The sequence below is a fragment of the Fukomys damarensis genome, unplaced genomic scaffold, assembly GCF_012274545.1.
Source record: "Fukomys damarensis isolate Sample0158 unplaced genomic scaffold, DMR_v1.0_HiC HiC_scaffold_39, whole genome shotgun sequence".
In the NCBI taxonomy this organism is placed as follows: Eukaryota; Metazoa; Chordata; class Mammalia; order Rodentia; family Bathyergidae; genus Fukomys; species Fukomys damarensis.
In genome coordinates, this window is record NW_022900951.1 from 61,258,284 (window position 1) to 61,284,382 (window position 26,099).

A 26,099-nucleotide genomic window follows, 5' to 3' on the forward strand; every position below is an offset into this window, starting at 1 on the left:
ACTGAAAGTTTGAAAATAAGACAATGGAAAAAGGACAACCTGACATTCCAATGGTCTTTTTGACAACCACAAAATACACACACACACACACACACACACACACACACTCGCGTGTGCGTGCAGTTTAATTAAGTCATAAATCACATGTGTTTTTTCTTATGTTCAAAGGGGTCAAAATGATTATTTGAAGCTGGGTGTGGTGGGGCATGCCTGCAATCCCAGCATTCTGGAAGGCTGAAGCAGGAAGATCACAAATTCAAGCCCAGCCTTGACCACTCGGCAATTTAAGACTCTGCCTCAAAGTAAAAAAATAAAAATAAAAAGGCTATGGCTGTAACTCAGTGTGAAGGCTCTGAGTTCAATGCCCAGTACAGCAACAACAGCAGCAGCAGCAGCAATAGCAGCAACAGAAAGCTATCTAACATCACATTAAATTTTATAAACACACAACTTCCATTTTACATAGAAGCATCTTTGAGTAAATAAATTTCTCTAAGCCAATCAATAAAACAAGAAGGCTTCAGTAGATTTACCTGCATTATCACAGTGAAAAAGCATCAAATGAGAAATATTATTATACTTGCTAATACTTTCAAAAATGGATGAATAAAAAATTTACTTGCCTCTAGTAGGCAATGAGCTAGTAAAAAACTATAAATATATACCAAGGATATCTGCTTTACAGTACTAATTCAATAACTAACCAACAAGGATAGTTATTTCAATGATTAACAGAGATAATATATACAAAAATACTAAAAAACTTTTTAGGTACAATACAGAGTTTAAGTAAAAATTCTTTGAGCTACATCTCCGTAATTTTTTTTGACATACAAATTAGCTGTACATATTTTAACTTGATGAATTTGGAGATAAGGATATATTGACAAAACTATCACCCTAATCAATGCCATGAACTTAACCATCGCTTCTAGAAATTGCATTCACTCTATTTTGTAATAAGAACATGCAATATAATATCTACCTCTTGGCAAATTTTAAAGTATGCAAAGCAGTATTATTAACTGTAGGCATTATGATGTATAGCACGTATCTCTAGAACTAATTTGTACTGCCTAAATGAAACTGTATCCTTTAACCAATACCTTGCTGCGTCTCCTTCTCCGCAGTCCCCAGCAACCATCATTTTACTCCCTGCTTCTATGAGATAAACCATTTTAGATTTCTCATATAATTGGGGCCATATACTATAGTATATGTCCTGTGTCTGGCTTCTTTTACATAGTTTAATGTCTTCCATGTTCATCTACATCATTTCAAATAGCAAGATTTCCTACAGCCTAATAATATTTTATCACCTGTATGTATGTATCACATTTTCCTTACACATTCATCTACAGATGGATATTTAGGTTGTTTCTATGTCTTAGCTACTGTGAATAATGTGGCAATGAACTGAGAATTTAGACAGATATTGAGGGCCCTGATTTCAATTCTTTATGGTAATTTCAAGTTGTTAGAGAACTTTCATACTGCTATCAATAGTAGCTATACCAATTTATCTTGCTAACAACAGCATACAAAGAGGTTCTTTTTTCTCCACATCCTTACTCAGTATCTTTTTTTTTTCTTTTTTGCTAAAAGCCATTCTACTATGTGTGAGGTGGTAGCTCATTAAGGTTCTGATTTGTATTTCCCTGATGGTCAGAGATGGTTAGTACTTTTTCTTATATCTGTTGGATTTCTGCTAATTCTATATTGCTCTGACAGAAAAGAATGCTGAAAAAAGAGATACTTTAATATTACACAGAATTATTTAAATTATACATGTCCTCTACTAGAGCTTTATTAAAAGAAAATGACAGGATTCCCTTCAAAAGTATCTTTTCTTTTTTTTTCTTTTTTTTGGGAGGGCAGAACTTTCAATTTCGTACAAAATATGTATTTCAAAATACACATCTTGATTCTGTTTTTAATGTGCTATGTACATGTATCAACTCCCCACAAGGAATGTAAATTACACATTGTGCAATGGCAACATGTACTAATAAACAAAAACAGAAAAAGAAAAATTATCTTTTATATGGAAAATTATAATTACTTAGTGAAAGTTTCTGAAACGCAATTTTTTCTTTGAAAAATTGTGAAATATAACCATAATTAGATGACTAACATTCAGAGTAATAATAAAAAATTTTCTTGGTCAATGCAGGCTTTTTTTCTCCTAGTACTGAGAATTGAACACATGGCCTTGTACATGCTAGGCAAACTGAGCTATATCCCCAGCCCCATCCCAATTAAAACTTTATTTTGAGACAGAGTCACAAAGTTGCCCAGGCTGGTCTCAAACATGTGATCCCGTGGCCAAGCCTCCCAAAAGTAGCTGGGATTATAGGTATGGGGCCTAATACACAGCTCGCATTGGCTTTTTTCTAAGCTAATAATCTAAATATATTTACCTTTGGCAGCATGGGAGTATCCCGCTTCTTCTTTTTTTCTGAGTTGGGGTCATCTAGTAAGTCTGGCTCAAAAGTATAAAGTTCAGTAAGCTCATTCATAGTAAAATGACGCTCAACCTGCTGTTGATCAACAACTCGAAAAGATAGTGACTGCTTAGTTACTTGCCGATCATAAATTTTATCTTCCATGGTTCCCTTTGTAAAAAGAAGGAGCAATAATATGTAAATGAACACAATCTTCAAAACATCAAATTAAAGGAGAAATATAGCTACTGATTATAAGAAATGGCAAAACCTCAAGTTAATATGACATCATAAAAAAACTCAGTTTTAACTTATGAAGGATTTCATCTGTTTAGCATAGTTTATTATGACAAATCAAAAACTGCAGGGCTGATGAATCATTCTGTATTATCTAACCAAAAGGTTTCATGTGTTGCTTCACATATTTTTGTACTTGGTAAAAGTAGGAGAGCAAGGCAGATATCAAGGTAAATAGAAATAAAGGTGAACATGCAACAAGAATTTAGGTGGATAATGAAATTAGAATGCAATAGAGCAATTTAATTCCTTTTAAATATAACAATATCCATAAATCACCATTACACATTACTTTCTATAATTTTAAGAAAAAAAGTAACATGCTACATCTATTACATATGCAGCATGATAAACTAGAATATTAAAAAACTCTACATTTAAATATCAGAAAAGAGTTTACAATGAGGTTATCATTTTACTATATACTAAAATAAGCAAAGATCTACTAGTACAACTCAGTTTCTAATTGAGAAGCCCAGATTTGGAGGCAAGTGGAGAGTAGTATCACTTGGTCCCAAAGTAGATTTAGCAGGTTGAAAGGAAAGTTGATTCTACAAAGGCATCTACCTTAAATGCATCTATTCTTTGATTTTACTTATTTTTCTTAAAACTTGAGTTTCTTTTTTTTTAAATATCTGTGTTTAAAGGAGATAACTGTAATAGTCTTGCCTAAAAGTATTAAATATTCTTTAAATGATTCTTTGTTAGTACAATACATTAAGTTTTTATTTACCCACATTTGTCAGGTTAGAATAGTAGTGGCAACCGAGAAGCAACATTTTCCTCTATAAGCAAACTGGATTTAGACATTGGCTTTTCTAGATATGCTAAGTAAATATGTTTAACTTTCCTGAACTGGCAAGAAAATACTGTTTATTCCTGCAAAATAATCTAAACTTAAAAAGGCTGACATTACAGAAATGGATTAACTACAAAAAAAGAGACCAAATTTGATTTATTTTGCTTTATTTACAAAAACGGTATTTTCTTTTTAAAAATTTTATTAGTATATATTTGTGAAACAATATATTCATTGTGAGGTACCAGTAAACATACATATCACATCATGATCCTTTGTACTTCCCCTTCTGCTCCCCAGGAAGGTAATTTTCAACATTGTTTGCCTATCTATAATACAAGTATGTTCTATACCTCTAAATCATTGATTTAATCTAAACTTTCAATATGAAGCAGTAAATATAAATTATAAACCTACCTGAGCTAAGAACCTGTACACATAAACAGGCTTAGTTTGTCCAAAGCGATAAACTCTGAATATACTCTGGATATCATAAGATGGATTCCAAGAAGCATCAAATATGATTACTCGGTTAGCAGCTACCAGATTAATTCCAAGAGATCCTGCTTTGGTAGAAATGATAAACAATCGCCCTCTGAAAATGAAAATATAAAATAATGCATTAATTAATGTTTACATATTTTAAAATTATGGCTTTCTGATCCTTAGGTTTCTAAATAATCAGGAGTCAGAGAATTCATTTCTTACACTCAGAAAAAAAAATGAGACATATCTAAATAGTCAATTTTATGGCTTATATAACTAGGAAGAATCTTATTGCCAGAATATGAAAGTGTGATGTAAGAATAAAAATGAATATAACAGGCAGGCACCATGGCACATTTTTATAATCCCAGGTACTCAAGAGACCAACACAGGATGATAGCAAGTTGAAGGCCAGCTTGGTCAACTTAAGAGAGATTCTGTCTTAAATTTTTTAAATGTGTATCCTCAGTAATGGGGAAAAAACTAGGAACCATGTACATACAATATATTCAAAGATTTTGGGGGGTGGGCCTCGCCTTTTTTTTTTACTTAGATTTGGAAAAAAGTAAATGTTTAAAATATTTTATCTTGGACCAGGGATTTAGCTCAGTGGTTCTGGTGCCTGCCTCTAGAGTGCAAGGACACAAAAATCTTTAAAAAAAAAAATATTTTTTTCCAACACTACTACTTTTTTTTAAAGCAAAACATTTCTTGCTATATTTAAAATATACTGACAACATTCATCACTGGGAATTTGTACCTGTATATGATACATCTTGCTTCTTTTTTTCTTCATTTACCCCCCACCTTTGACCCCTTTTCTACAAAAGCTTTTTTTCTATTTATTTCATTCTATGCTCTTTTTGTTCTTGCTCCTTCTTTCCTTTCCCCCTGTCCTCTCCCTTGTTACCCTTCTCATCTGAACAAGCACAAGGTCCTGAGTTGTATTCCCAGTAAAAAAAAAAAAGACCATTTTCTTCATTTCTCAATATCTATTACATATTTTGGTCCTTAATTCTACTCTCAGTTTCTCACACCAGAAAATCAATGTGATATTTAAATGTGTGTCTGATTTATTTCACTTAAGAATATGGTTTCAAAGTGCATTTATTTAACTAGAAATTTCTCAAGGTTTTATCCTTCTTTGTGGCTGAGTAGTACTCCATTATATATTTTTTAAAAAACATCATCTTTATCCATTCTTCAGTTGATGGGCCTTTTGGCTGTTTTGAAGATTTGGCTATTACAAACTATGCCACTATAAACATGGGTGTGCATATATTGCTGTGGCATGATGCTTTTAATTCTTTCAGAAAGATACCAAGAAGAGGAATAGCTAGGTCAAATGGAACCTCTAATTTTAGTTTATGTGGAATCTCCACACTGATTTCCACAGTGGCTGCACTAGTCTACACTCCCACTAATAGTGCAGAAGACAGCCTTCTTCCCCAGAGCCTCACCAGCATTTGTTATTGTCTGATTTCTTGACAGTAGCAACTCTTTCTAGAGTGAGATATAAAGAATCTTAGTGCTGATTTAATTTGCATGTTTCAAATGACTAGTAATGCAGAAGTTTTTTAATATATTTATTTACTGTTTCTACTTCTTCATTTGAATTGTCTATTAATTTCAGATGGCCATCTTTGATTTGGGTCTTTGAATCTGGAGAGTCTGATTTTTTTTTTTTTAGTTCTTTATATATTCTTTTTGGTGGAGGGATTCCAGGGACTGAACTCGGGACCTTGCACTTGTGAGGCAGGTGGCAGAACTGCTGAGCTAAATCCCTGGCTCTGTATATTCTAGATAGTTGTCCTTTGTCTGAGGAACAGCTGGCAAAAATTTTTTTCCCAGTGCATTGTCTCTTCACTCTGTTGGTGATTTGTTTTGCTGTGCAAAAGATTTTTGATAACATGAGATCCCAGGTGTTGATTCTTTGTCATATTTCCTTTGTGTTGTGGATTTTGTTCATAGTCTTTGCCTATACCAATATCTTCAAGGGTTCTACCTCTTCTATCTTCCAGCAGATTTATCAGGAAAATAGACCAAACTCAAATAAACAATTTACTGTTCTACCTTAAGCTTCTAGAAAAAGAAGAACAGGTCAATCCCAGAGATTGTATGAGGGAAGAAGTTATAAAGATCAGAGTAGAAATTAATGTAATGGAGACTAAGAAAACAATACAATCGATGAATCAAAGAGTTCTTTGAAAGATTACATAAAATTGACAAACCCTTAGCCAACCTTATCAAAAAAAGGAAGGAAGAGACTCAAATCCATGCAATTAGGAATGAGAAAGGTGAAATCACCACAGATCCTGAAGAAATCCAGATCATCGTTACCTACTTTAAGATCTTCTATGTCAATAAAATAGAAACTATAGAAGAAATGGACAAATTCCTAGATACATATGAGTTACCAAGGCTGAATCAAGAAGATATAAAAATTCTAAACAACCCAATTTCACTCAATGAAGTTGATGATTTAATTAAAAACCTACCAACAAAGAAAAGCCCAGGCCCTGATGGGTTCACTGTCAAATTCTTCAAGAAATTCAGAGAAGACCTAATGCCGCTGTTTCTCAGACTCTTTAATGAAATTGAAAGGGATGAAATACTCCCAAATTGATTCCTGAAGGCAAGCATTACCCTGATACCAAAGCCAGAGAAGAATCTAACCAAAAAAGAGAACTACAGGGCAATCTCTCTAATAAACATACACAGAAAAATCCTCAAAAAATACTGGTAAACAGAATGCAGCAAATCATGAAGATAATTAAACAGGATTCCTCACAGGGATGCAGGGATGGTTCAAAATATACAAATCAATAAATGTAATACATCATATTAACAGACCCCAAAACAAAAGCCATATGATTATCTCAATAGATATAGAAAAAGCATTTGACGAAGTCCAACATCCATTCATGATAAAAAAAAAAAACCTACAGAAAATTGAAATAGATGGTCTCTACCTCAATCTGATAAAAGCTATCTAGGACAAACCAACAGCCGACATGATTTTCTCTAAAATCAGGAACAAGACAGAGATGTTCATTGTCACCACTCTTACTCAATTCAGTTCTGGAAACATTAACCAGAGTAATTAGACAAGGGAGTAAAACAACTCCATACATACTCAGCCACTCTATCTTTGACAAAGGAGCCAAACACTCACTGGAAGAAAGAAAGCTTCTTTAATAAATGGTGCTGGAAACACTGGCTTTCCACATGCTAAACATTAAAACTAGACCCACATTTTTCACCATGAACTAAGCTCAAATCAAAATGGATCAAAGATCTAGATATTAAAACAGAAACACAATCTGCTGGAAGATAGACTAATCAAGGTTTTATACAGTCAAGTTGACATATAAAATGACCATCACACCTCTGCTGGGCAGAGAAGATTTTAACTTTATTTACTTTTTTGTTTCATATTTTTCTTTTCTTTTTTTGGGGGGTGGGTGAGACAGGGTCTCACTATGTAATTGAGAATGACCTGGAACTCACTGTGTAGCCCAGGCTGGTCTCGAACTCACAGCAATCCTCCTGCCTCAGCCTCCAGACTGCTGAAATTACAGGCATGCGCCACCACACCCAGCTTCTCTTTTTCTTTTTAAGACATAGTCTTGTTATGTAGTCCAGGCTGGCGTAGAACTCACTACACAGCTGAGGTTAGCCTCAAACTTGTGCCCATCCTCCTGCTTCAAACACCTAGGTCCTGAAATTGTGTGCCATGACATCTGGCCAGGAGTTCTCAATTTTAATGAAGTACAACCTTAAAACTTTTATAATTGGCATTTGTGTCCAGGATTTATGAAAAATATTCTTACTTGAAGATCAGGAAAATAATCTTTCCTGTTTCCTTCTAAACCCTTATTGTTCTAAATTTAAAATTATAATCTACTTGCAATTAGCTACTTACTAGGGAAATTACAAACTAAAACTATGAAGACCTATCATTACACATCTATCACAATGGACAAAAAAAAAGAACAATATCAAGTCACGGTGAAGGCAAAGGACAACCTAAACACACACACACACACACACACACACACACACGCACAATCCTGGTAGGAGGACAAATTTGTACAACCAATTTTACAAATATATTATTAGTGCCTGTTAATTTTAGAAAATGTTGGATCACAAATGTATAGACTTTGATCATATCCACCCCTTCATGCCACTCCCTTCCATGCCTCTATCTCCTCCTCCTCTAATTTCATGTCATGTTTTTTAGATTGCACATATCAAAGAAAACATGCAATACTTGTCTTTCTCAGTCTGGCTTATCTTGTATAACATGATGATCTTCAGTTCCATCAATTTGCCTACATGGTATGATTTCATTTTTCTTTATGGCTTTATAATTCTCCAGGGTACACATATACCACATTTTCTTTACTCATCAGTTGGTGGGCACCTAGGCTGGGACCACGTCTTGACTATTGAGAACAGTGTCACAATAAACACAGGTATGCAAGGACCCCTATAGAGTGCTGATTTTAATTCTAGTGAATCAGATAAGAGCTCTATGTTTAGTTTTTTTCGGAACCTCCATTGTGATTTCCATAGAGGTTGTATTAATTTATATTTCTTCTCTATGGCCTTCCTAGAATTTTACTGCTTTTCATATTCTTTATTTATTTTATTTTATTTTTTTAATTTTTTTGGTACCTGAAATTGAATTTAGGACCTGGTGCTTACAAGGTGTGGTGCTACTGAGCTAAATCGCGAGCCCACTTTTCATATTCTTAATGATGGTTATTCTGACTGGGGTGGGATGGAATCTCAATGTAGTTTTACCATTTCCCTAATGGCTCAAAATGTTGAATACATTTTATTCTTATTGGTCATTTGTATTTCTTCTTTTGAGAAATATCTTAATTCAATTGCCCATATACTGACTGTGCTGTTGATTTTTTTTGGTGTAAAATTTTTTGAGTTCTTTATATATTCTAGATAGTAATCCTCTGTCTGAAGACTGCCAAAGACTTTCTCCTTGTTGGCAGTCTCTTCACCCAGTTGTTTTCCTTGCTATGTAGAAACTTTTTTTTTATACCAGCAACCAAACTCAGGACCTTGCACTTGCGAGGCAGGCGGTGGAACCACTGGGCTAAATCCCCCACCCTGTGTAGAAACATTTTAAATTTAATGTAATACCATTTGTTGATTCTTTCTAGTATTTCCTGTGACAATGAAGTCCCATTGAGAAAGTCTTTACCTGTGTCTAGTGTTTGAAGTGTTTTCCCAGGTATTTTTTAGCAGTTTCTTAAATTCCAAGTCTTTTAATACCTGGGCCTTTGATCCGGTTGGAGTTGACTTTTGTGGGGGAGAGTCAGGGATCTAGTTTTGATCTCCTACATAGGGATATCTGGTTTACTCAGCATTTGCTAAAAAGACTATCTTTTCTCCAAACTATTTAATTTTTCTTGATGTTATTATAAATGGTATTATCTTCCTAATTTCTTTCTTGGTGAATTCATTATTAATGTACAGGATCCAAGGTATATAGTTGGCCTCTGTCAGGAAGCAGATCCCTGTAGTTATATGGGTTTGTTTCTGCATCCTCTATTATATTCCACTGGCTTTTCTGTCAATTTCTGTGCCAGTATATGCTGTATTTGTTACTAAGGCTTTGTAGCATAATATGCAACTGGATATTGTGATGCCTTAATTGTGTATTATTGTCTTATTCTTTTTGCTTAGGACTGCTCTGAATATTCTTGGTCTTTTGTATTTCCAGATGAATGTTAGGATTGTTATTTCTAGTTCTGTGAAGAACATGTTTGGCATTTTGATAGGAATTTCACTGAATCTGTAGATACCTTTTGGTAACATGGACATTTTAACAATATTAATTTTGCTAATCCATGGACATCAGGAGCTCTTTCTATATTCTGGGGTTTTCAATTTCTTCAGTGTTTTGTAACTTACACTGTAGATTGTTTCTCAACTTTTTTGTTAGGCTGGTCCTGGGTATTTTAATTCTTTGAAGCTAATGTGAATGCAATTATTTTCCCGATTTGTCAGCTAGTCCATCATTGGTGTTGATTTGTATCCTAGGTACAATCAACTTGAAAAAACATTTTGGAGATATAAGCTAAAGGTGAGGAATATTTCACTTTTGAATATTCCCTGCTTCTCCAGGGAAAGGAGGAGGGAAGGGAAAGGAAGAGGACAGGACAGGTCAGGGAAGGGATGCAGTAATCTCCAAAGCTAAAAAGTTTCATTAGAGAATTTTAACAAACATTTAATGGAGTCTAAAAAAAACTTTCAGAAAATAGAAGAGGAACTATTTGTCTATCAATTTTATTAGGTTAATAGTATCCTGATATCAAAGCCAAAGATAATTAAAAACACTAAATATAGACACATCTTTTATGAGAATCTCTCAACAAAGTATTAGCAATAGAACCTAGCACTATATAAAAATTACATAAGCAAAGTTTATTCCAATGATGAAAAGTGGTTTAATACCTGAAAATCAACCAATATAACATATAACATATTCACAGATATTTGACAAAATTAAACACTTAATCATAATAAGAACTCTAACAAAGAATACAGAGAAATTTCCTCAACTTGATAAAGACGATTTACAAAAAACCTACAGCTAACATTACAGTTAATGAAGACTGAACACTTTTCTCTCAAGAATCAGGAAGAAGGTAAGGATGTCTACTCTTTCTGTTGTTATTCAACACATTACTGCAAATTCTAGTCACTGTGATAACTAAAGCATATGTATCAGACAAGAACAAATGAAAATATCTCTACTTGCAGATAGCACAATGATTTATGAAGAAAATCCCAAAGTATGCACAAATCAAACTCCCTTTCCCATCTTCACAAAATCCATCTCCCTGTTTTCCTATCATCTTTTATTTTGCTACTAAATTATTTATATTTTGGCTTTCTAAAATAAGAGAAATCATGTGATATTTAAGTTTCTGTGCCTGGTTTATTTCACTTAGCATTTTTGTCTCAGGGTGCATCCATTTTTCTACAATGACTCCAATACATCTTTCTATATGGCTCAGCCATAAATCTTTTTAAAAGATTGAAGCAATAAAAAGTATTCTTCAAGCAGTTTGATAATCGATTGTATACTTCTCTAACTTAATCATATTCAAAATGTCTTTGGAAACTCAGATTTCATAGCTTTTTAATAAAAATACTCTTTATAAGATCAGTGGAACTTCTCCAGCCTTCAGTTTTGATCTAGTTCCTAACTGCGATAGAATTAAAAAATGATTTACATAGACTAGATATTTGTAATAGTTTAAAACATTTAAGGTATATCTTAGTCTTCCTTCCTTCCTTGCTTGTTTTCCTTCTTTTTTTCTGTACCAGGAATCAAACTCAGGACTTTGCGCTTATGAGGCAAGTGGAGGCACCACGGAGATAAATCCCCGGCCCAGTCGTCTTGCAATTAAAGTGCTTTAAAGAACATGATTCAGATTCCCAGAATGGAGAAAGATATCAGGAAAACTTTGTTAACCTAAAAATCCTCAACAGCAGATGTTTCAATTCTCCATGATGAATGCAATCATTACGTACTACAAACATTTAGTAATGAAAATATAAATTTTAAAAGACCTCAATAGTTTGTCATCAAAAATATTAAAAATGCTCAATAAGCACATGAAGAGGCAGTCAACATAATATATCATCAGGGAAAGGCAAAGTAAAATCACATAAAATACCATTATACACCTACCAAACTAGGTAAAATAATTTTTGTTAAGACGTGAAAACACAAACTGCTAACAAGGTAGCAGAACAACTAAAACTTCTCATACTGCTGGTAGAAAAGCAAAGTTATATAGTCACTTTGGAAAACTGGTAGTTTCCCACAAAGATAAACATATACTTAACATACAACTCATCAATTACAAACCTGAAATTTCATTAAACTGAGGGAAATATCTATGTTTACAGAAAAAAATTTATAAATGAATGTTTAGGGCAGCTTTGATTTTAACTCCAAAACTTGGAAACAACTCAAATGTCCCTCAAGTGGAACTAGCTACAAATAGTAACACACTACTACTTCAGCAATAAAAAGTAGCAACTACTGACATCTGCACCAACAAATATGAATCTCAAATGTATTTCAATAAATGAAACAAGTGACACTGAAATGGCGACAAAGTACTCAGTGGTAGAGCACTTGCCAAGCATCCATGAGGCCCTGAGTTAAATATGCAGTACCTCAAAAATGAATGACAAGAGAAAGAGAGAAAAAGAAGGGCTACAAAATGTGTGATTATTGGTGTTAGAAAGATGGTTGAGTAATGAGCAGCAGAGAGAGGGCCTCTCCAAGGTTTGGTGTATAGGCACTGGAATAAAGCAACATGAGAAGGAAAGTGGGTCCCCAAGACCCACAAAGGGTCTGAAGTGAGAACTGAAGAGCACAAGTGAGCGAAAAGAGAGTTCCTAACAAATAAGGAGGTAACAGACAGCACCTCCTGCCTGAGGAAGGGCAGCTTGAACCGGCAGTCCAACCTGAATACTGACAACCCCAAAGACCTCCATGTAGAAACACACCAGTGCAATGGAGTAGTGGATGCTGCAGACTGCAGTTGTTGATGAGTTTTGGGGTTTGGACATCCCTCAGGAGAGACCGATTGTCCTGCAGCTGTCTTGGAGAGGAGTCAACTGAGCTTGGAACTTAGAAAGATTGCAGGCGGTTCCATCTAGTGGCTTCCAGTACCAGTGTTAGGAGATCATCCAACGAGAGGTCAGGGAGCTCAGTTTGAGCCAATGAAGGGTGAACAGACTGTTGGAAACTCCACAAGTTCATTTCTAACCTAACAGCAAGAAACCAGCCTGAACCTCAGTGGAACTAAAGGTATAGGCTTGCTGGGATTATCCATTATTCCCCTCAGAAAGCTACAGTTGATTTGGTGGAATAAATCACCTTGGATCTCTATGATGCCCACACTGTCTATCAGTGACACCAGACACACATCTTGAAGAGGACATTTTTTTCTTTCTTTGATTTTTCCCCCCATTTTCTTTCTTGTTTCTGTTTCTGTTTTGTTTTTTACTTGATTGTTCTTATTTCTATAGGAGTATGGACAGGGTTTCCAGCTTTCTTATGACAGTTGTTTTGTTCTGTTCTTGTTTTTATTTTTTCTTTCTCTTTTTCCCTCCTCTCTTCTTTACCAGTTTCCCAAAGTTTACATGATCTTCCTCTGTCCTCTGGCCTTATTTCTAATATTTTCCTCTTGTTCTATGTCTCTATTTTCTACCTCTAACTCCTTTTAAATTTCCTTCCCAGAGGATAAATTCTCTATATTGAAGGCTTTTTTACTGCAAATATTTTTCTAGTTTTTTTTAGATTTTGTTGATAACCAAAAACCCTAGTTTACACAGTTAAGAATGGCAAATTAAAAGTTACTACAACTCGCATTTTCTAGTTTGTATTTGATGCTAATGTTAATGCTGATTGTACTATTTTAGCCAAGGTGACATAATTGTGCAACTCACTGCTCTTCCTGGCATACCAAGAGTGACACTGGCTAAGAGTCATTACAATACTATAGGCCAAAAGAAAGAAAAAACAAAAACAACACTTTTTTAAATAAAGAGGGATAAAGGGGCAGAAGGGAGGGAAGTCAAATGGGAAAAAACAAGAACCAAGATATCGTATAGGTATAAATTCCCAATGATAAATGTGATCATAATGTATATCTAAAGTGTACCAATAAACTTAGTGAGTTAAAAAAATACTATAGGCCAGTGTCAAAGAATGAAAAGCTAGGCCTATTAGGCAACAACTTCTCATCCCAAATAAACTGAAGAAGTGAGATCTTGTGACAGACTCAAAACGAAAAATCCAGCTATATCTGGAAGAAACCTCTGGGAAGTAGTCATTTCCTATGGTTCTAAATACTAGCAATAAAGATACTTGCCATAAGCAATCTACAAGTATCAATCCAGGAATTAAATAAAAAACAATAACAAAAATAAAAATGACAAAACACTAAAAGAAGATACAAACCCAGACTTCCAGCTCAACAAAGGCAAATCCAGGGAGCAATGAGGTAGAACAATCTGAATGTCAAACCACCTGGACTCCCTGAAGTGGTTACAGTGGCAGTAACAAAGCAGAGGCCTTAGAAAAAAGTCTAATCAGAAATAATTTCTCAGATAACTACAGGGATGATGACCATAATGAAAGACATGATTAGTAACTCAGGAGCAGATACAGAAAAAAATATGAAGGAACTCAGAAAATTGACAGAAACCATGAACACCCAGCACCCAGCACAAGAAAGACAAGGACTACATGACACACAATAAAGCAGATATCCAAGAGATTAAAAATTCCATTGAAAGTACCCAGAACAGAATGAGAGAATGTGAGGATAGAATGTCAAATAGAGAAGACATGATTGTGGTTACCAAACACAAAAAAAGATTTCTTAAAAATAGCAAGTGACCATGAGAAATCAATCAATAGCTGCTAGAAGATGCAAAGAAGAATAACTTCAGAATGATCAAAGACAATGAAAAACTAAGAGCTACAGGGCCAGGGATTTAGCTCAGTGGTTCTGCTGCCTGCCTCACAAGCACAATGACCTGAGTTCAATCCCTGGTACAAAAAAAAAGAGAGAGAGAGCTACAATGAAAGATATAAATAAACTGTTCACTGAAATAATTGCAGAAAACCTTCCAAAAAGGAAAAAAATTTACATACAGATAAGTGAGGCATATAGAACTCCAATTAGCCATGATCTAAAGAAATCTATAACTATGCACATAGCAGTCAAGATTCCAGAAAACAGAAGAAAAAAAATATCAAAATCTGTTACAGAAAAGAACCAAAACACATGTATAGGAAAGCCCATCAGAATCCCAACAATGAATGTAACTGTACTGTATCCCTAAAATGTACCAATAAACTCAATTAAAGCTGAAAAAAAAAAAGAATCACAGTAGACTTTTCAACATAAATCCTCAAGGCAAGGAGAGCCTGGAGTGAAGCGTTTTAAGCCCTAAAAAAAGCCAACCACCAGCCGATATTGATTCATCATGCAAAACTATCTTTTAAAATTGACAGATAAATAAGATACTTCCACGACAAAGAACATCTGGGGAAACTTCATGAATGCTAAACCAGCACTCCAAAATGTTCTGAAGGATATTCTACAAAAAATGGGATTACAACTCCATGCACTTCAACAAAATGAATCTATCAGACAAGAGAAGAAATTAAATGAAGCAGGGGAAAGGGAGTCAACAACAGGAAAATATCACAACAAGGATAAGTCAATACATATCAGTTATAACCATTAAGGCTAATAGTCTCAATTCACCAATCAAGAGAAACAGACTGGCAGAATGAATCAAAAAGCAAGATCCAACATGAAGCATAAAAGAAACACATTTAATTCAAAAAGAAATACAGAGAAGGCCGGGGCTTTAGCTCAGTGGTTCCACCGCCTGCCTTGCAAGCACACACACCCAAGTTTGATCCCTGCTACCCACCAAAAAAGAACTACATAGACTAAAAGCCAAAGGATGGAAGACAATATTCTATGCAACAGAAAATGCCAAAAAACAGGAGCTAATCTATTTGCAGACAAACTGGTTTTCAAGTCAAGACTAATTCACAGAGAGTCAAAGAAGGTCACTACGTCCTTGTAAAGGGAGCAATCCGAGATGACAATTATAAATATATATATATGCACCAAATACTAGTGCACCCAACTGTATAAAACATATACTAACAGACTTAAAAAAATCAAGCACTAATACAGTTGTAGTAGAGGGCTCCAATACCCCACTGGCACAAACAGACAAATAAACTAAGCAAAAACTTACCAATGAAACATTAGAACTTAACCAAACTTTTGATCAAATGAACGTAATAGATATCTACAGAGTATGCCATCAGAATACATCTTCTTCTTAGCTGCACATGGAATGTTCTCCAAATTAGATCAAATACTAGCTTATAGAATATGATTAAGTAAATGCAAAGGAATTAAAGTTATTCCATGCATATTATGAGCTAATAGTGCAAAAATGGAGATTAATGGCAAAAGAAACTACAAGAACTTCATAAACACATGGAAATTAAATAACACCCTCCCAAAAAACCAATGGCTCACAGATGAAATTAAAAAAGAAATTTGACAGTTCCTACAATTAAATGATAATGCCAATACAAAATACCAGAATTTATGGGACACGTGAAAAGAGTTCTACAAGGGAAATTCATAGCAGTCAAGGCCTATATTATGAAAACAGAGCAAGCTCAGATATACAATCTAATGCTGAACCTCAAGCTGCTAGAAAAAGAAGACCAGGACAAACCCAAAGCTCCTACAAGGGAAGAAATTATAAAGATCAGAGCAGAAATTAATGCAATGGACACTAAGAGAATGTTATAAAAAAATCAATGAATCAGAGTTGGTTCTTTGATTAAATAAAATTGATAAACCCTTAGCCAAATTTATCAAAAAAGGAAATTAAAGGCTCAAATCCATGCCATTAGGAATGAAAAGAATGAAATTATAAAAGATCATGCAGAAATCCAGAGGATCATCAATACCTACTTTGAGAACTTGTATTCTAATAAGATGGAAATACAGAAGAAATGAACAGATTCCTAGGTACATATAAATTACCAAGGCTGACCCAAGAAGAAATAAAAATTCTAAATAACCCAATATCAGGATGGAAGACAATATTCTATGCAACAGAAACTGGAAAAAAATAGGAAGAGCTAACCTATTTGCAGACAAATGAAAGAAAAAATGTAATTAAAAGCTTACCAAGAAAGAAAAGTCCAGATCCTGATGGCTTCTCTGCTGAACTCTATAAGAGATTTGCATAAGACCTAGCACCACTACTTCTCAAACACCCTTTAATGAAACTGAAAGGGAAGCAATACTCCCAAATTCATTCCTGGAAGCAAGCATTATCTTGATTCCAAAGCCAGAGAAGGACCCAACTGAAAGAGAACTACAGGCCAATCTCCTTAATGAACATACATACAAAAACGCTCAATAAAATACTGGTAAACAGAATGCAGTAGATAATCAAGAAGAATTTATACCATGACCAAGTGGGATACATCCCAGAGACACATGTCAGCATATTCAAATCAATAAATATAATATACTATATTAATAAAGTTAAGGACAAAAAAACATATGATCATCTCAACAGATACAGGAAAAGCATTGGATGAAGTCCAAAACACATTCATGAAAAAAACTGCAGAACATTGGAATAGATGGTCTTTATTTCAATGTGATAATAGCCATCTATGAAAAACCAACAGCCAGCAATCACACTAAATGAGTAAAAGCTGAAAACTTCACGCAAAAATCAGTAACAAGACAAGGGTGTCCACTATCGCCACTCTTGTTTAGTAGAGTTCTGGAAACATTAGCCACAGCAATTAGACAAGAGAAAGAAAGGGATAGGAAATGAAGAAGTTAAACTGTCATTATTTGCAGATGACATGATACTTTATATAGAAGACCCCAAGAACTCAATCAAAAGACTTCTAGACTTAATAACCAATTTCAGTAGAACAGTTGGATACAAAGTCAACACTCAAAAATCATTAGCCTTTCTGTATATGAATAACAGATTCACTAAAAGAGGAATTGAAGGGCCGGGGATTTAGCTCAGCGGTTCGGTGGCCTGCCTTGCAAGCACAAAGACCTGAGTTCGATCCCCGGTACCACAAAAAAAAAAAAAAAAAAAAAAGAGAGAGAAATTGAGAAAACAACACCTTTCATGATAGCATCCCCCAAAAAATGAAATAGCTAGGAATCAATCTAATGAAGGAAGTAAAAGACCTCTACAATGAAAACTACAGTACTCTGAAAAAATTAGACCAAAGAAGACATCAGAAAATGGAAAGATATCCTTGTTCTTGAGTATGAACAAACAATAAAAATGGTCATACTTCTCAAACTGTTGCATAGATTTAATGCAATCTCAATCAAAATTCCAACACCTTATATCACAAAATTGGAGAAAATAATCCTAACATTCATTTGGAGCCAGAAGAGACTTGGAATAGCAGAGGCAACACAGACAAGGCAGGGGGCATGACAATCCCAAACTTGAAACTATATTACAAAGCTACTGTGATAAAAAACAGCATGGCACTGGGCGGGGGTGGACAGAACCGAGAAACAGTTTAGAAGATGCAGAAACAACTCCAGGTATACTCAGCCACCTTATCTTTGACAATGGAGCCAAACACCTTTACTGTGGGAAAGATAGCCTCTTTAATAAATGGTGCTAGAAAAACTGGGTTTCAGCTTGCTGAATATTAAACTGGATCAAAAATCTAAATATTAAAACAGAAACATTAAATCTGCTAGAAGATAGATTAGGTAGAACTCTTGAAGACATTGGCACAATAAAAGATTTTATGAACAAAACCTTGGTCACATGAAAACTATCACAAAGAATCAGCAATTGAGATCTCATCGTATTAAAAAGTTTCTGCACAGCAAGAGAAACCACTAATAGTGTAAAAAGATAACCCATTATGTGGGAAAAAATATTTAACAGCTGTTCCTCAGACAAAGGACTACTATCTCCGATATATAAAGAACTAATAAAAAATTAGACTCCCAAATTTAAAGACCCAACTCAAAAATAGGCATCTGAAATGAACAGACACTTCTCTCTCAGATGAAGTAAATAAATATATGAAAAAATGTTCTACATCACTGGTCATTCATGAGATACAAATGAAAAACAACACAGAGATTCCATCTCACTCCAGAAAGAATGGCTGCTATCAAGAAATCAACCAACAACAAATGCTGGTGGGGATGTGGGGAAAAAGGAACTCTTCTCTACTGTTGGTGGGAGTGTACACTGGTGCAACTAACTACGGAAATCAGTGTGGAAATTCCTCAAAAAACTAACACCAAGGTTCCATTTAACCTAGTTATTCTCCTTTTTGGTATCTTCTCAAAAGAATTACAAGAATCATATCACAGCAATATATGCACAACTGTGTTTATAGTGACACAGCTGGTAATAGCTAAATCTTGGAAATACCCCAAATGCCCATCAACTGATTAATGGATAATGACTTTTTTAAAACATGGAGTACTACTCAACCTTAAATAAAGATAACATCAAGACATTTGTACCTAAATGGATACACCTTGAGACCATACTTTCAAGTGAAATAAATCAGACAAAAGGGTGTGAATATTCCATTGTTTCTAGTGTCAGAAACTGAAAGTATAAATGAGGACCAAAATGTATAATAGATATTGTGAAAAAGGAAGAAAATATTCCAAGGGGAAATAGGGAAAGGTGTGGGGGAGGAAAGAAGGGAAAGAAACATCATGAGAAAAGAAGGAAAAAAATGGAAAGAATGCTTTTGTAAATAAGGAGGGGTGGAGAAGTTGAAGGGAGGGACGTGGAAAAGGGAAAAAATAAAACCAAGATATATCATGTACAGGTAGAAATTACCTATGATGAATATGGTCATTATATGCCTAACCAATCAAGTTAATTAATAAAAATAATTGTGATTGCAGATGCAGTTCAGTGGCATAACACATGCTTAGTTTGAAGCCGGGGTTTTGATACCAACACTGTAAATTTAAAAATTGAAAAATATACAAAAACAAGACAAAAATGTGTGATCCTATGAATGAATTTGGGGCAGGGTGCCTGTGTTGTATGTGATAAAAAAACGATTCTGTATCTTGACTATATTTTTCTTTTTTGGGGGGGGTATTGGGGATCAAAGTTGGGACCTTGTGTTTGTGAGGCAGGTAGCAGCACCACTGAGCTAAATCCCCAGCCTTCGACTGTATCTTTCATTTGTCAAAAACTGTACAGTATATACTAAAAACTGAAATTTTACTGCAATAAATTAAAAATCAATTTTAAAAATGTATATATGCTGGGTTTATGAGGCTCCCAAATACCAGCACATCAAGAATAAAGAAAATAAGAAAATATAGCTAAGTATAATTAAGATAAATGTCTTTTGAGGACACATATGAACACGTGGTAATTCTGAAGAAAATTTTTGGAAGGAAAACAGTGTTTTCCATAGTGGCTTTTCCAATTTACATTCCCAATAGAATTGCACAAGATCTGTATTTTCTCCATATTTTCTATAATTTTTTTATGCCTAGTATTCCATTTTCAGAATATTCATAACAATGGAACAAATAAAATATTTTTCCTATCAAGAAAAAAAATCTGTACATGCAACTAGGTATGATGGCTCAAACCTGTAATCCCAGCAATCTGGGAGGCTCAGGAAGAAGGATTACAAGTTTCAGCCCAGCTTGAGTAACTCTGTGACTTATTAAGAACCTGTTTTGAAATATAAAATGGGCTGGGGATTGCAGGTCAGTGTGAAGGCCCTGAGTTAAATCCCCAGTAATGAAAAAAAAATCTACAGACTGAGAAAATGTTTCATACCTCACATTAGTGTCATCATTAAATTATAGAGAAAATGTTTCATACCTCACGTTAGTTTCATCATTAAATTCTTCAGCCCACTTCTTCCTTGATTGTGCAGTAGTAGAACCATCTAAACGGTAGTAGTCAATGTTTCGGAGCCACTTCCCTTCACCTAAAAATTTAACAAGCAAACAATATATTTTCTGATTACAACTATCAGTAATAGATTTTCTTCCCTCTCGACCACTTAAAAGTGGATTATATACACTCTATTTGTAGAGTAACATGGATAGTTTTCTTAATCCAGGGATACTTATTAAAAATAAATTCATCACAAGTTTCTTTGAAATAGATATTGATGAGTATACATATTTTAAAAATGTTTCACTTATAGGAGAATTTTTTTGAGGTATAGTCTTGCTATGTAGTTTAGGCTGGTCCTCACATGTACACCAGGCTAGTTTTGAACTTATGGCTCAGTTTCCTGAGTTCTGGGATCACAGATGTACACCACCATGCCCATCTAGGAAAATTCCTAAAAAGTGTTTAATTAGGATTCTTGGGCTGGGGCTTCCTGAGTTTGACTCCTGGTACAAAAAAAATTCCTTTAGAACTCACTCAAAGATTATTATTAAATTATTTGCACTCTGCTTAAGAGGACTACTTTTGTTTATGTTTGTTTGTTTTTGGTAACAGAGATCGAACTCCTGTCCTGTGCTTGTGAGGTAGGTGGCAGCACCACTGAGCTAAGTCCCCAGCCCAAGAGGCCTGCTTTTAATTAAATTAGTACCTCAACAGGTTCTTGTCTTTTTATTAACAACTATAAAATTAGATAAAAACCAGACAGAAAGACTTTTATTCATACATTGAGCAAATATTTACTGAGTGTATATTACGTGTCAAAAATTTTATTGGTTAGTCAAAAATTTCAGCACAGGGCCAGGGATTTAGCTCAGTGGTGCCACCGCCCTCCTCGCAAGTACAAGGACCCAAGTTTGATCGCCAGTACCATAAAAAAAAAAAAAAAAAAAAAAAAAAAATCAGCACATATTCCCTTTTCATGAATATTATTTGTGTGTGCGTATGTGTATGTGAAGACTGAGATATATAATTTAGTGATTCAATGTGTCAACTTCTAGACAGTGAATGCCTTATTTCTCTGAGCACCTGCACCCTGCTCTTGAGTACATCCTATATCTATCTACCTCTAATAAATCCTTCTCATGTCTCTTTTACTGACATACCCTGAAAATTCTTTTTCTGGGAAGGGTGTCAGCAAACCTGTAAACTTATTTTAAAAGGCTGGGTTAACTTCCTTATTTCAGCCTTGGGGACATTCAGGTCCAACCAAGTGACATTTATCTTGGCGACCACGAGGGGACCTAAAAAGAGACATGGAGACTGCAGAGATCTCAACTTTGGTTTGGAAAATCCAGACAAAAATTCTTTGTTTATTTAGTTATTTTCTTTCTTTGTCCCTACTTTCCCCAAATCCCTTAGGCCTCTGGAGTGTAGGTTTTCTCTGAAGCATAGTTTATCTTTTTCTCTCCTTCAGTCATAGGGTTAATTTCTTTTCCAGCAGATAAAGACACGTAAGCCCGTAGAAAAGGAGTGCTTGAGGTGTTTGCTCCCTTGACCGGAAGCTACACTCCAAGGTGTGTAGCTGCTGCAGTGTGCAACCATGGCAGCAAGGAAGACGAATGATTACTCAGACACAAGACTTAGTTCAATCACTGACAGGGCCAGAGGGGCTATTCAACAGAGAGCACCCAGAGTTAGGGAGACTCCCAGGAGCAGCACTGAAGCTGAGAGCTCTCAGCCTTTTATTTATAGTATCACTGTAAGAGAAAAAAGCAGAAGAAAAGCAGGTTAGACAAGAAGCGTTCTCAAGGCTAGGCAGTTTTCTTGAAAAAAGGGGAAGGAAAATGGTCAGATACAACACACCTCATTAATCTAAACAACTTCTTGTTTAATCATTCACTCCTCACAAAGCCTGTATGCTTTTGCCCTGTAGTTTAACCATTCACTCCTAAGCCAAGTTCCCCCACCTGCAGGAGCCTAAGTATTCCTTTAAGTTAACACCACACCCCATCCCTGGGTTAGATGGGACTACAAAAAATCTAGATCGTCCAGGGAGACACAAAAAAAAGGATGAAGCCTCCATTCAATGTCTCAAGCAAAGTTTCTCCTGCAGCTAGCATGAGAGACTCAATTCTGAGGCACAGTGGAGAAAACCAGCCTCCAAGGCACATTGGAGGAAGCAAACTCCAAAGCACATACAATAGTGGGGACCTATACATATTCAGTTTCAGAGAGGTTTTCTAAACTGCTCTTTTGATTTTTCTTTCTCTCTAAACTAAAGGATATAAACTCAGACTTTCTCTTTTTTTTTGAAGTTTTAAAAGGTTATTTTATTTATTATTTTTCCTCATGGAGTTTATTGGTACATTTTAGGTATATAGTACAGTTACATTCATTAAAACTCAGACTTTCTGATGCCACTGCTCCCTTTTTCGGGTGGCTTTTTTTTCTTGGGAGAATGTCCTAAGCGGTGCAGATTCAAGTGGTTAATCAGATGATAGCTGACACTATCCACAGGAGCCCAGTGGCTTGCTTTTTTCCCTCAAAAAGCCATACTCCCCTCCTTATCCCTTCTTTCCCTTTCATGCTTTTATCTGTCAAAAAACAAAACAAAATAAAACAACTCAATTTGTTTAACTTTTTTTCCCTTGGTTACCAGGGAAAAACAAGTAGCTAGTGGGTAGAGAAGTCTACTGTGTCTCACCACATGGGATAGAGGAAAGGAAGCGCATGGCCTTTTATTTTTTTTGTTTTGTTTTGTTTTTCCAGTTTTTGAGACTGCATAGTCCAGGCTGGCCTTGATGTCACTGCAGTCTTTCTGCCTCAACCTCTTGAGTGCTGTGATTACAAGCGTGTGCCACCATGCCCAGTTCTGTTTTCTTTGATATGTGATCTGTAGTCAGGTAAAGTTCCCAGGCTTTACAAATCATGTATGAGTTCCTTATGTGTGTGTGACAAATCACTAAATATAAAAGATCTTTGGGATAAATTTTTCAGTAAAGCCCAGCTGTTGTGTACAACTTTTCCTGCTAACCTGATCTGTCGTTGAAATAGCCATGTCCCAGAAACAAGGATGCTTGTTCTGGAATTACAGAAAACAGAGCAGAGCTGCCCCCCTGAGTAACACAAAAAGGACAGTCCACATTGAATTTTTGCCACTGTGTTCACTCTTGCATGGTGGCCCACCCTGTAGGATGTACTTCTTTCCCTACTTTTCCATAGTCCAAACTCACGCTGCAGAGCCTGTTTCTTTCTATACCTTCAATAAAACTTTGCTACTATTTGTGCTTGTTTTGACCAATTCTTAGCTCAGTATAGAAAGAACCTTGAAACCACACCAAAACCTGGTAACAGTAATGTCTAAGAAAATAGTTTTATTTATTTGTGTCTTGTATCTTTCAGTTTAAAAACAAGTATAAATATCTATGCTGAGAGAGATGGTCGGATAAAAAGGTAAGAAAGGGATTAGAGTCACACTTGTATCAGTCACTTTAGTAGGATAAGCATTAAATAACCTAGCCAAAAATGAATGACAGTGATATGACAATTTTAAAAAGCATTTTCACATACATTTTGTGATAATGCAAATGAACAATTTCTAATACCACTTCCATGAACCTAACACAGAAAAATGGATAGCCAATGAAGGTTAGTAGCTAAGAATAGATTTTCTCCCCAAATTTAATGTCTATTTTACTATTTACTAAATTTCCACTTTGGGCAAAATAACCACATTGTAGTTCAGTTTTTAAACATATAAATATAGGGATAATCAGAGTACCTATTACATAGAGTTGTTGTGAAGATTAAATTTATGAAAGAAAAAATCAAAATAGTGCCTATCACACAGAAAGTAGTACTTAATATTAATTACTTGAGATTCCATAGCAAATTATGCCTATCTCTATCATAGCACATATCACAGACTAAGAATTTATCTGACATGCTTGTGACCACAAGTGTTTCAGACTTCAGAGGTGTTTGGATTTCAAAATATTTGCAAAGACTACCACTTGAGCACTCCTAACCCAGGAATATGAAATCCACAATGTTCTAAAATCTGAAAGTTTTAGAGTATCTTATCAGTGCTTTCAAAGTTTTATATTTCAGAGCATTTTAGATTCTCAGTTTCGGATTAGGGATGTTCAACCTGTATCACATGTTTGATCATCCTCTACAGTATGATTTCCTGCATTACCTACCAACCCTCCCTCATTGCCCAATACACAGTGGTCATGATAGTAGTAATGATAATAGCAGTAACTCAAAAGATAGCCTGGACTTAGAGTTCTAAAGATTTACTGAAAACAATTCATAAAATTAGAATATACTAGTAAAGATATTAAAAAGTGGTCAACCATTAGTGGTTAGAAGGCATTATTATTTTTGTATTGTTTATTGGTACATGTTAAGTATACATTATGATCACATTAATCATTGAGAATTTGTACCTGTACATAGTATATCTGGATTCTTGTTTTTCCCCCATTCCCCTTCCCTTCCGTTCACCCCTCCACCCCTCTATTTACAAAAAGACTTTGCTTTTGATTTTTCCTTCTTTTCTCCAACTTTTTTCTTTCCCTTCTTTTCCTTTCTCCTACTTGCCCCCACTTCCCCTTTCACTTTAGACCTTTTCTTTTCACATTAAATCACTAGGATATCTCGGCATGGTGCAGAATATCTTCAGTTTGAGGCTAGCCTGGGCTTCACAGTGTGTTCAAGGCCAGCCTGGACTACATAGTAAGACCCTGGCTCAAATCAAACAAAACCAATGTTGAAATGTTCAAAAACTGACTGTGGAAGCAGTTGCATATATCTGTATACATACTAAAATCACTGTATTCTACACTTTAAATGGGCAAATTGTACAGGATGTTAATGATTATATATTAATAATGCTGCTTAGACGAGTATGTTGCAGTACACCTATGTAACTCTAGCTACTTGGGAAGTCTAGTGAAAAGGATTCCAAGTCTGAGGCCAGTTAATGAGATCCTGTCCAAACTTAAAAGGGTTTGGACTATAGCTCAGTACCACAAAAAAAATTTCTTTTTAATATGAAAAGCTGTTTTAAAATGTTAGTTTATCCTACAATTCCAACTATAAAGACTATTACAGTAGGGATTATAATTAAGTAGATTTTAGTTGCTCTTATCACAATAAAGTCAACTATGTGAGATGACAGATAAGTTAATGTGATTCACTATAGAGAATACAGACCATTTTACTATTTGTTTTTCTTTTCTCTCATTGAGTTTTTTGGTACATTTTAGGTATACAGTACAGTACAGTTACATTCATCATTGGGATCTTGTACCTTTACATGACAGGTCTTAGTTTTCATTTGTTCCCCTTGTCCCTGTCCTCCCTTCACTCCCTGCTCCCCTCCTGATTTACAAAACACTTTATTTCCAGTTTTTCATATATTTTTCCATTTTACTATTTGTACCTCACATCATGTTATAAAATTAAAATATACACAAGAGGGGGCTGGGGATTTAGCTCAATGGCACCATGCCTGCTTTGCAAGTGCAAGGTCCCGAGTTCAACCC

The 26,099-nt window shown here is 35.1% G+C and overlaps 1 protein-coding gene across 5 annotated transcripts in view; it reads right to left on the reverse strand.

The window, feature by feature from the left end:
* The window catches only part of Atrx (ATRX chromatin remodeler), a 302,586-nt gene that overhangs the window by 48,262 nt on the left and 228,225 nt on the right, over window positions 1-26,099 (reverse strand). For all 5 annotated transcript variants that reach the window (XM_010641338.2, XM_010641336.2, XM_010641335.2 and 2 more), the window contains 3 exons: window positions 20,530-20,638; window positions 3,958-4,135; window positions 2,421-2,615 (listed from right to left, as the gene is read on the reverse strand). In XM_010641338.2, coding sequence (XP_010639640.1) covers window positions 2,421-2,615; window positions 3,958-4,135; window positions 20,530-20,638 — 482 coding nt within the window. The remainder of the gene's footprint in view (window positions 1-2,420; window positions 2,616-3,957; window positions 4,136-20,529; window positions 20,639-26,099) is intronic.